This window comes from Pecten maximus, chromosome 11 (genome assembly GCF_902652985.1).
Source record: "Pecten maximus chromosome 11, xPecMax1.1, whole genome shotgun sequence".
NCBI lineage: Eukaryota > Metazoa > Mollusca > Bivalvia > Pectinida > Pectinidae > Pecten > Pecten maximus.
In genome coordinates this window covers 19,044,415-19,057,022 of record NC_047025.1, presented here as the reverse complement: position 1 = coordinate 19,057,022, position 12,608 = coordinate 19,044,415, and the positions used below count along the sequence as shown (strand labels likewise).

At 35.0% G+C, this 12,608-nt stretch overlaps 1 protein-coding gene and 1 long non-coding RNA gene across 2 annotated transcripts; one reads left to right on the top strand and one right to left on the bottom strand.

Moving 5' to 3' along the window:
* Positions 1–2,342: 2,342 nt before the first annotated feature.
* Positions 2,343–3,144, top strand: LOC117337973. Its single transcript, XR_004534928.1, has 2 exons — positions 2,343–2,651; positions 3,014–3,144. It is a non-coding gene; the product is annotated as an uncharacterized LOC117337973 (long non-coding RNA).
* A 2,597-nt stretch (positions 3,145–5,741) lies between these two features.
* LOC117337064 lies at positions 5,742–11,497 on the bottom strand. Its single transcript, XM_033897846.1, has 5 exons — positions 11,381–11,497; positions 7,787–7,911; positions 7,523–7,671; positions 6,927–7,000; positions 5,742–6,818 (listed from the first exon to the last, which is right to left on the bottom strand). The coding sequence occupies exons 3-5, from the start codon at positions 7,668–7,670 to the stop codon at positions 6,726–6,728; spliced, it is 315 nt and encodes a 104-aa protein (XP_033753737.1). The 5' UTR covers position 7,671; positions 7,787–7,911; positions 11,381–11,497; the 3' UTR covers positions 5,742–6,725.
* Positions 11,498–12,608: the final 1,111 nt, after the last annotated feature.

Sequence of the window (12,608 nt, the reverse complement as noted above, 5' to 3'; positions counted from 1 at the left end):
CAACATGTAGTATTTTTTTACGGACCTCTTTTTGCTGATAAAATGTAAACACTTATTTATCTCGCTTTGTTAGTAAAATGTTTGATCTTCAAAATAACAATATCAACATAATTCAAGTGAAATTTATGTTAAGTGATGTGTCTTTAAACGGAAAATGAAGACATTGTAATGATATCTTAACGGGAACCTGGTGACCTCTCTTTCCGTTAGAAAAATCAGTAAGAGGACGGGTACCTCTCTTTGCTAGGTAAACCGGTATATGTGTGTGTGTGTGTGTGTGTGTGTGTGTGTGTGTGTGTGTGTGTGAGTGTGTGTGAGTGTGCGTGTGTGTGTGTGCGTGTGTGTGTGTGTGTGTGTGTGTCGTCAAAAATCAACGTCAAAAACCCATGTCAAAATACCCATGTCAAAATACCAACGTCATATACCAACGTCAAATACCAGCGTCAAAGGACCTGTTGCAGGATGGCCCACGAAGGAATTCTTTGTAAAACATTTTGGTTTGATAAAAGATGTCAAAATACACATGGAATGGCCTATTATTTTTAATTTTTATTTTTGATGCGATAACAGCGCCACCTTTTACTGATTTCGATTGAAAATTTTACCAAGAGATTTCAAATGCCGCTAGTATCTTAATGAAAAAATATTTTCTGCCTTACCATAAACACACTCTACCAAAATGAACTATTTTTTAATATTGTATGCCCAACTTGTGAATTTATTTTGCATAATTTACATAATACATGAAAATGGGTGGCAGACAGGGATACTTTTTTCGTCATTTTGATTTCAGTAATTCAGAAAAATATCAACAGATGTATCTAAAACCCCGAGTGCAGACAGTGAAAGTGTTTTAAAAACATCTTTGATGTCCTTGTGAAACATTACAAAAATATTAAGATAGTAGGTCCCTGGCAAGTAAGAGAAATATCATGTTTATCTCCTCTACCCCCAAAAATCACAAAAACCGGGGGAAATATTCAATGACCGCTAACACCTAAGTGAGAACATATTTTTTTACCAAAGATGGACTATAATAAACCTGAATGAACTAGCTTTGAGTATCATACGCCCGACTTGTGAATTTATTTTGCAGAATTCACAATATACATGAAAAAGGTGGCAGACAGGGATACTTTTTTCGTCATTTTGATTTCAGTAATTCAGAAAAATATCAACAGATGTATCTAAAACCCCGAGTGCAGACTGTGAAAGTGTTTTAAAAACATCTTTGATATCCTTGTGAAACATTACAAAACTATCGAAAAGATAGTAGGTCCCTGGCAAGTAAGAAAAATATCATGTTTATCTCCCCTACCCCCAAAAATCAACAAAACCCGGACAAAAAATTAAAAAGCTACTAGTGCCTTAATGAGAGATTATTTGTTCCCAAAGCATGACTTTCTTCTGCCAAAATGAACTAGTTTTGAAGAAAATATGACAAAATTATTATTTTCTTTTGCATAATTTATGGGTTTTTTTTTAAAACTTTTCTTCGTTAAATCTGTGGAATGACTAAAAACGATTCAAGTACATGTATAAAACCCCGAGTACAATTTTTCTACGTGTTTCAATCTTTTCTGTCGTGTCATTGTGACAAAATATGATAGCATGAACAAAGTAAATGACTTTCCAGTGAGAGTTTTCACTAGTTATTTATTTATATGTTTACTTTATATAGTACAAGAGTTCTTAGTGTTGTATAAAATATGTAGGCATTCCATATGCATATTTGTCTTTTATTCTGATACATACTGGTGAAAATTTCAATAATTAGTTGCAATCATCATAAAAAGAAAAACAATTTCACTGCCTTTCATAACACATATGTTTCAACACCTCTATTGTCGGGATACTCAAAGTGTATTTAAATTCTAATTTTGTTCCTTGCGTTTTGACAAGCAATCTCTGTGTTTCTACTGTACGAATGAAACAGAAGATCGGTTATTGGATCTTGATTAATGTTCCTTAAAACATTGAGACGAAAATATGTTTTATATAATATATTTGTGTGGCCATTTTTCGTCCAATCCTTTAACAGAATGTGTAGAGGGAATTATAAATTTTACAAAAAAAGAAATTTAAATGTAATTTCATGTATCAGTAAACAAGTAATAGATACATAATGCGTACGAGTGATGTATCGGATATATCACACGAGTGCGTAGCACGAGTGTGATATATGCGATACGTCACGAGTACCCATTTTGTATCTGTTTTATCCAATGACAGCCGAGGTTTTGTCACCCACGTGCCTAGGGGTGGAGCTATAAAATTGATCAGAACCTGTCACTGTGATATGTTTCCCGCCAATTTCTGACACGTTTTGTTTTCTGTCACAGTAGCCCATTCATTTCTAGTGAGACTGTCAACCATGACGGATCAGGTACTGATCACTGATGTCGATGTGTTCACTGACCTCGACGATATAACATTATCACAGGCCGTAGACAAGTATGAGTATGAACTTGAAGATAGTGACACGGTAGCTACTGACATTGGAATAGTTGATACCAAGGAATTAGCTCAGCCAATTGTTGTAAATGAACTGAATGGTAATGTGAAAAACATGTGAAAGGCTGCAGGATTCGAGGGAAATTACATAAACCATTCCGGAAAGAGGTCCTGCGCTACTTCCCTTTACCAAGCAGGTAAGTCTAAAATCATATCGTTTGAACAAATTGTGAAATGAAATATTTTTCGTAAATTTCGACGTTCACAATGTCACAAAATCCTTTCAAAATCCGTGAAATTGTTTAAAGAAATCAATGAATCGGTTAATCGGTATTTTTATCCACTCGTCTTGTTATCATTTTCATCACTATTTTGTTTATGATAGGATTTTTGTGCAACGAAAGTATATTGTTACATTTAGCGTAATCTGTATAACAATTTTTTTTAAATGACTGAAATTTTATATGTAATCATGTAATGTATGCTTTTTTTTACTGACCTGTTCAAATAGATTTTACTTAATAAAATATAAACAGGGTTTTATATTCTGTTTGGTCAGGTTTTGATGAACAACTCATTATGGACAGAACGGTACATCGCAGCAGGGCTGTACGTGCATACAAGGTGAAGAAAGAAGACGGAACATTTCTAAACGGCACTCGTATTTCATTAAATTTTGTTTGAAATGCATATCCTGTCTTTGTTCATTTGTCACGCCTACATTTGAAATTGGCCCCGCCTCAAGACTGAGGCATGGACCAATCAGAAATGCCATGTGATATTTCAGATATCACATATGTGATATTTGAAATATCACATAGTATGCAATATAACGCCAACAAAAGATCAAAGAAAAAACGGGGCGTCATTGGATAATAACAAACACTTACACGTTGAAAAACTGATAGGGTGATGTCAAACCATTGACGAATACCGAATTGGTTGTAATACTATAAAGGGTAATGGATTGTACTTTATGTAGTAGAATAGTATCACTACTGCCTTATCACAATACCTTATTCGCAATGGAAGCTAAATGCATTGGTTTAAACTGCAAAACCTCATTGAAATACAAATATGCAGTTGGCGATAAAAGATATTCTCGATATGTACAAGAATGGATGAAACCCCTGTTGGAAGCTGATGGTATTGCAACAACTGATGTTGGGGAGGCAAAGATGTGCCCAAAGTGTTATACGAGATATTTAAGGAAGCGTCCAAGGTCAGAGCCCATGGTAGATGACTCAAAAACATATGAGTCTAAGAAGAGCTATTGCAATCCTGTTGAGGAAGAAAGTGTCTCAATCTGTCCTACGGTTGATGACCTCTTTTTCACTCCATCCTCTCACAGGAAATGTTGCCTTTGCCTTTCATATACTGAACAAACTGCCACAATTCCTGAAAAGGCTAGGTTCCAATTGATCTTGTTTCACAGGATATGGGTCTCTAAGTCTGCGAGATCATGCGCAGACCACTTTATTGGGAAAGACTTGGATCCTAATTTTCCAATTACTGCTGCTGGAAGGGAAAAGTTGTCACTCTATCTTCCAGATAAACACGAAGGGGTGATCAATGATCTTCTGAGATTATCGTACCAACTTGGTAGTGGAAAGACATCCTTTTCTTTCAATCTGAAAAATATGGATGACCAAGACTGTCTGGCTTGGACTGGGTGGAACATGGAGCAGCTGTAAGAGCTTCATAGCCGATGTGCATATCTAATATCTTCCCAGTGTTTGTCAACAGAAGATTGTCTCCTCTTGTTTTGGGTCAAACTCAAAACGGACATATGCTATACACAGTTGGCATCCCTATTCAACCTGCATAAATCCAGTGTCAGTAGAATATTCCACAATGTTGCTCAATCTCTCGAGGCGACAGTTGTTCCCTTGTATCTGGGATCTGAACATATTTCTAGAGAAAGCGCCATCAACCATAACACTGTATTCACCAAGACTTTCTTTAGTGATAATGTCACAGTTGTTTTAGATGGAACGTACATCTATATTGGAAAGAGTGGCGATCACGAGTTTCAAAGAAAAAGTTGCTGCGGGCAGAAAAAAAGAAACTATATTAAATTTACGAGTGTAGTTTTCCCAGATTGATACGTCTTGGACACGGTTGGGCCATTTTTTGGGAGTGAAAATGACGCCGCAATAACCAAGAAAATCCTTGACGGAATTGAAAGCCTGAATCCTCTCCTGCAGTCAGAGGACCATATCATCGTAGATCGTGGATTCAGGGATGTTCTGAAAGACATCTTTGAAGTGGGATATGGACATCACATGCCATCCTTTCTCCAGCCAGGAAAGAGCCAGCATGATTCTCTTGAAGCCAACACTGATAGATGCATCACAGAAACGAGATGGGTTGTTGAGAGCTATCACGCAAGATTTAAGAAATTTAAATTCTTTCAGACAGAACTCTCATCTAATCACTTCATTGACATCATTGCAACACTTGAAAGGTTGTAACCGCTTCCCTGAACTTCCTCCGTGGTTCTATATATGAACCTTCTTCTGAACAGGTGCTGAAAGACAGGGCAATGGCTGAACAACTGAAAGGGTTATCAATTAAGGTTAATGAGCTTGCAAAAAGGGTGAAGAATGAACCAGAGTTATCCAAACGTGCCCAATCTTACTGGCAAAAGCTTGAGGCGACTGATGTTACCTTTCCAAAACTCTCTGAGGATTACTTGGAAACATTGGCGTGTGGAACATACCAGCTGAAGTTGGCAAACGGTTATATAACCGAGCATCTCAGTGATGACGGAGACTATGAGGTCATGGTATACCAGCACTCCGATGACCTATTACGCTGTCAGCTAAGGTCACGTCATAGATCACAAACCAATATAACATCTGGCTTTTATATCATGATGCACCAAATCCGATACAGGCATACTACTGCACATGTCCTTTTGGTCAGAGGACGGTAGGTATGTGTGCACACACCGCAAGTGTCCTCTACTACCTCGGAGTTTATAAGCATTCTTCGACCAGTTTTAAAGAATACATGCTATAGACAGAATTTGATGGGAAACCTTCAATAAACAAAGAACACACAAAACACATAACAGATCAATGAAAAATTCAAAAACAACAAACATTTGTTTCTGCGGATCCAGTACATATATTTGACCATATTGTCGTTATTACTTATGAATATAAATATATATGCACTATGTGTTGTTGATCCAAGGTCTAGATTTGAATTACCTGTCGTAATTGTACTATGAGAACTGTTTATATATAATATATATGTATATATACACAAAGGTGTCTCTATATTCCAAATCATTCGGCTACTTGGCTTTGGACGAGGAAAAGGGAATACATATCACTACTCAACTCGCCATCTTTGCTACAGTTCAAATCATATGTTTTTCCTTCAAAAATCATAATTCTGAGCACCACCAACATGAAATTTAACCTGTACTGACGTTATCTTTTTATCATCCTGCTTTTTAGTAAAATGGGTATGGTGTTCATGGTGTTTGTAAAGAGAAGAGAGGTATAATGTGGTGTGCAATGTGTACATTGTTTGCATTTGTACTTAAAAGTGAACGGAGATATATCATAGACACCTGATATCTGATGTTAAGAACGCGTACATAATAAAATAATTCATAAATCAACAAAACATCATTCAAGAGGCACTTTATATGCAATAAAAGTAGACATTTTCACTCGAAACTGTAGCATGAGAAAAATCCCGTATTGACTCTCAGTACTTCCAGTACTTTGATATACTCAAAAAAATAGGGGTAATGCATCTTTGAATTGAAAAATGGCTCAATGGCCAGGGGTTTAGCTATACAAAATTTTGGCATTTGTTTATATGATTGGTAAAGATGTTTTTAAAAGTAAAAAGTTGTCTGCACTCAAATACGAACATTGTTGAATAAATGGATTTTATTATAGGTCTAATTCGCAAAAAGAGCTGTCTTTATATTTTGAATTGTTCTCACATAAATATGAAATACACTTTTTATATAGTTGTTACGTGTTCGTAAGTGCACAAGATCAGGCTTCAAAAAGAGAGTATAGTTGTCAACATTTTGTCTGAATTTATACATTTTTTTAGCTGTTATTGACGGGTCATGCTGCCATCTGGTATATGCTATTGACTGAAGCGCCACCTGTTGGCCAAATGAGAAAATGGTTTCCAAATGTCGAAAAGTTATGAGGAATTTATCATATTTGATGAATCAATCATTTTTAATGAAAAAGCTCTGTGGGCCAAAATCACCATATAGCTGCAACAGGTCCTTACCACCTATCCACAGGACGAGGCTCCATGTAGGGCATTACTCCGATGCAATACTTGTGTTCGATTTCACCATTGTCATTTTGGTCTCCATCCTGCAAAGGTACAAAGACATGGTTATACACACATATTCAGAGTATCGCATCAAACGTCTATGCGTACTAGCATCACGAAAACCAACTATCACACGTCATGTAACTTACATTTGATGGCTGACCGACCTCCTTATTTGTCAGTTTAAGCTGGCTAACTTTGGGTGTGGGCTGACATCCTGTGTCTAAAATATAAAAATTACAAATCAAATTTCTTCACCTTTATGATTTTGGTCTCCATGATATGTCTGATTCTATGCTTCAAACTAGTGGGAGATAATGTTGTATAAGAATTTAGTATAGCAATTCTTACAATAACTTTGGGGTTGGTGGCCAGTCTAGAAACTTACATGTGGTAACAACTTATAAAATCTCTGCAAAGATTCTGTGTGAGGGTTTGATGACAACGCGAGTAACATTGGCCTATATAATTTCATGGGATATATACTTTGAAAACAAACTTTTTTTTAAAGCAAAGACTCTTCCTATGCCTCTTGATATTAGTATCCCAAACCTTCGACCTAAATGCCAATAACATTTGGATTAAATCAGTAAATCTATCTTTAATAAACAAGCAAAATAGAGAAAGACGACTGGTTGATAAGTATGCCATATGCCTGTATGGCCACGAGAGAGTCGTAACTATAGATAATGTCAAATTAAGGGAAATTGTATGTACTCGTAATATCTTCTTGCTATGTTCGTACCAGTCTCATTCCGTTTTCTTTTATTCCCTACAATCGGTTTGGCACATTCCGTCTGTTGGGTCGGTTGGGCCCGACCGTTAGAAAGGCGACTCTTCTTCGCAGGCGGACCCGTGGGGTCAGGATTCATATCTCTCCTATATTCTGACATCCTGTTTAAAACGTACCCAAAAAAAGTGTTACAGAAATAATCATTTTGATCGTATGGTTTGGAACTTGTGCCATATATTGCATTTTCACCAAATATGATTTATAAATTGATATTACCTATACAGTATATATACGGAATACTGGATGTATAACTGCAATCATACAGCCGTTTCGTTCTCCCAGTGATGCCAAGCCCAAACGTGTGGAACCCCAGGGGGTTAGTCGGGGAAATCACAATAGGCCTTAAAAAATAGATAAATTGCATGATAAGGTAAAGGGGTATGTTTCGACGTAAAGGTGACAGTTTTCACAAAAAAAAAAAATAATATGACTTTTTAAATTGCAAACCTTAAATCTGTAACAAATAAACTTTAATATTCTTATTTGCGAAAAATATGTTTGTTAGTTGTGATGGATATTTCATCATATGACGGTGAAGTTGCATCACCTGGATATCTGCAATTTTCGATAGGAGTTTTCTCGAAATAAAATATTTTTTTGATATACAGCGCATTGGAGAACCATCTTTTACAATGTCTCACTTTATTCTGTGTACCAAACGTCAAGTAAAATCCTGCTTCTAAAATGTGGTACTCCGGTGCGGTAGTATCAAATAATTGAAAAAATAAAACGCAGAACTTAAAGTAAATATAATACAAAGTGTTTAGTATCCGTTCAAAGTAAAATGTAAAACAAACTGCAGCGCCGACAATGCAAGAAATATACATGATTGGTAGTGTAAATTTCCTGTTTAATGATAAAATATTGTCAATTTATAAGTTTATTACATTGCCAATGAGTAAGTTTAGTTTAAACTTTATTTTATTCAATAATACATGGCAATATAATATATACAATATAATTTCAAAAAGGATTCAGAAACAAGTACTAAGTACCTATGTAAATCTGTCTCCTTGTAGACATACAGTAGCTATGGAACAGTACTGACAATACTATTTGGATATATATCATAGAGCATTTAATTACATTTTAACACGTGCATGGAATATAAAGAGAAAGGGTGCAGGGGATTGAAAGGGGCTGGGGATAATGATTACGGTGAAGGTAGGACAAGCGCAAATACATTTATCGGATACCGTATATGAAGAGGGGGCATTGGGTCTGTGCATATTGTATTTAAGTAACTAATTATTAGTACATTAACTAATTATAAGTACATAAAAAATGATGTAATTTTGAATTTTTAGAAGCGTCTAGACTGACAGATGAAACTTTGTACACAATCAAAAATAATTTCGTTCATGTGATCTGGTATTTTTTGACTGCCATACAGTAAGATGTTAACATTATAGTTGGGGGGTAGATGACTAAAGCATTGGATTCTAAGCTATTGATAGTTAGGGCAATGGAGGAGAAAATGTTCAGTAGTTTCAGAAGACAATTTACATGAACAAAGAGGACTATCAACTAAATTTCGTCTAAACAGGTGATCGTTTAAAGAGCTACAGTTCATTCGAAGCCTTGCATGATGAATTTGACCATGTCTGCTATTGCAGTAGTAATAGTGTTTAGGGGCAGAGTTAGTGTCGGTATTTAAGAATGCTTTAAGTTCGGTAATTGAGGGACTATTGACAGATTTAGAAAAGAAACCAAATGAAATATATTCCGTGCATACCAGTACTTATAAAATTATATCAAACTAGCTGCGGATGTGTTTCTTAATGAATTAAAGCTAGGTTGCCATGAAGAAGTTTGTGCTATTCCAACTACCATTGATGAGGTGATGTTATTGAGATGATACCAACAATTTCTTTATAATGTCAGTCCTGAAACTACACGATTTCAATTATTTACCCTCTGTTGTACGTTTTTGCCATGATGAATCTCTTAAGAATGAAACACATGTTAGAGACTTAGGTGTATGGCTCACTCAAAATCTTAACTTTTCATTACATATTTAGTAAGTGGTTGGTAAAGCCATGCCAATGTTTGGATTTTTAAAACGTACTTGCAGGCCATTTACAAACGTGTCAACGCAGTCAATTAGAATACTGCTCTGAAATATGGTCACCATATCAAACAACACTCATACACCAGGTTGAGAGTACAGAGAAAGTTTTTAAAATTCTGCATTAAATCGAAAATAAACTATAATAGTCTATCTTACTTGTAAATGTGTACACAATTCAACTTTCCTAGTCAGGAATGTAGACGTAAATTGATATATTTTATGTTTATTCAAATCTGTACATAGCCTGCTTGATTGAACTTAGTAGTTATTTAATTCACAGGAGAAATTCACTTTTTAGTTCCACATTCTGTTGTATCCCTGTAAATGCCGAAATAATGTAAGAAAATGTAGTGTCAAAATTAATTCTAACTACCTTGGGCATGTTTCTGACAGGTTTTTGATGTCTTACTTGAAAGATTTCAGTTGGACTTGGAGATTTGTTTTTAGAATTAGGTTTTTTTTACTGTTCATAACATGATTGTCTAGATGATATTTATTTAGGACATCAATTCTATTTTACATGTGTTTGCTCTTTATATACCGTATTTGTTCTTACTATGCATTTTATTTACTCTTATGGTATATTTTATTAATTTGTAATCAATTCTGTAATTGGACCTTTTGGTCTGTTGAAATTGAAATGAATAAGAAACAATTCAATAGAGATAGATCACGATGACGTCCCCATAAAGTTTGAAGTTTTATGAAGCAGTCTAGCCTGACCTGTAATTATCTCCTATTGTTCTACCTTTCACACCTAGTATCACTTGGCCAACAAGATACCTTACCTGTATACCTCAAAAATTCAGAATGTTGGCTAAGTGAGAAGACACCGATCTATTTTGTACTGTGGAAATCACAATATGATCACGTGATATTTTACCTGTATTTTTAGTATGTACACTCGACACGTAATTGTTATGTGATATATACGTATGTCTATAATTAGCTTTTTGTAGTTATCTACAAGCTGACTCGAGTATACTACAGGATGAATGCAGTACCTCGTAAATAAACAAATATATCTAACATACGTTGATTGGTAAGTAGTTCTCCATTTCATCTGGCGATTCTAAAATATTGACATGATTACAGGTTCGCTTGTGTCGTGTGTAGGGACCCGTATGTAGTGTGTGTTTCTTTTTCCGAAATAACTTTTTAACATTTTATGAATTTTAATCAATTTCAATTTCTTTATTAACTGTGGGCCATATTGCCCATTAGTGCCTATTATATACACAATCGTAATATACGTGAACAGCAATACAAAATACAAAGTGGAGAACGAGTTATGAAGCTGTACATATAGCCTGGATCTTATTGGCTTCGAAAATAAAATTTGCATGGTATGATATAATTCACTGACATAAGTGACACTCAATAACTTTTATATTAAAGTCTATACTTAATATCAAATCATGTACTATTGATTACATATAGTATTGATATAATAACAGTATATAAAAGCTATATATTTGATTCAAATGGAATACTGAGATCCAACGGTGAGGGAGATACGAGAGTGGTTGGGGATACCCCTACCAGAAACTCGCACATCCCCCGTTGAAATCAGGTAGATCTGAAATGGTGTGTGGTGAAATACTTATGTGTATCTAGTTAAAATATATGGAGCGAACATAAGGGAAAAATGAACAAGTTAAAGATATGCGGCTCGAATCTTATTAGCTTCGAAATCAACACTGCAGAAGACTCTGAATTGACAGTAAAAGCGAACATACCTGAAACACGTTTATAGCTTGGATGCTCCTTTAAAAACAGATGCTGACAGCTTTGTTATAGACATAAAAGAATCGGTGTCCATAAGGGAGAACGTCCACATTATTCATGTACAGTCTGTTACGATGGTTTATGGCAGAGTATACGGGTATACTCTGATATTCTTGTGTGACTGGTGATTAACACGAATGAACATGGGTGTAAATCATTTACTTAGTTAATTATTGGTTGATCGCCAACAAGATAGTTTTTTCACGCGTGAACAACGGGTGTCGTAATATCAAGACATAAGTGTATCATTAGTTTGATAGGTAAAAAATGCGTGTTCCTACAACTTCTTATAGCGCTAACGTCATTGGTTCATTCGTCGCTTACATCATTACACCAAATAGGCCAGTAATATTAGGAGGATAATTTGACAAACATCAAAGAAATTGCAATAGTATTCATTTCAGTGTTTTTATGTCGGTACATACTCTAGAAACACCATATAAAAAGTATCAATCAATAAAACTTTCGGAAAATGATTAAATCGACAGATATTCAAGACATGTTAGAAGTTTCCGATTCAATTTTTAGTTGGGGGTAGGGGTAAATTTTTCATTATATTTTATTAATGGAAAGCACTGTATTCGTAAATAATGGTTCATTGTAAAGATTAGATAACATGCATTGAACAAATATGAAAGAGCAGACGAATTTTTTCTACATGACGTCATCACACGTCAAAAGTTGTCTCCCTTTAACAAAATCGAAGAATTTTCATTATTTCATACATTGAATTTCCCTTCATTGATCAATTTCATAATATATGTCGGTACATTCACTTATATAAACTTATTAACATACAATGGAAACAATAAGCGAAAGGCAATTAGTTAAAGAACATGGGCAAATGATTAATTATAGTGGCAGTGTACATGTATTTCGTTACTCGTTCAAATCTCTGTTAGAGGTAGAGATACACTTTTCATATAATTTTTAATGAATATGTATGCATTCGTGTATTATAGTCCAGTGTTATAATACGATAACAACCATTGGACAAATACAAACATTTGGAAATATTTTCGTGTATGACGTCATTAATATACCAAAGTTATCTCCCCTGCACATGATTATTTTTAGTTTTATGCAAACATTTATCCAATAACATCATTACTTTTGTTCATTCCAAACACGCTTTGGGTATCACACTGTTTTCTTAACGATAGCGATTACCATTACTAT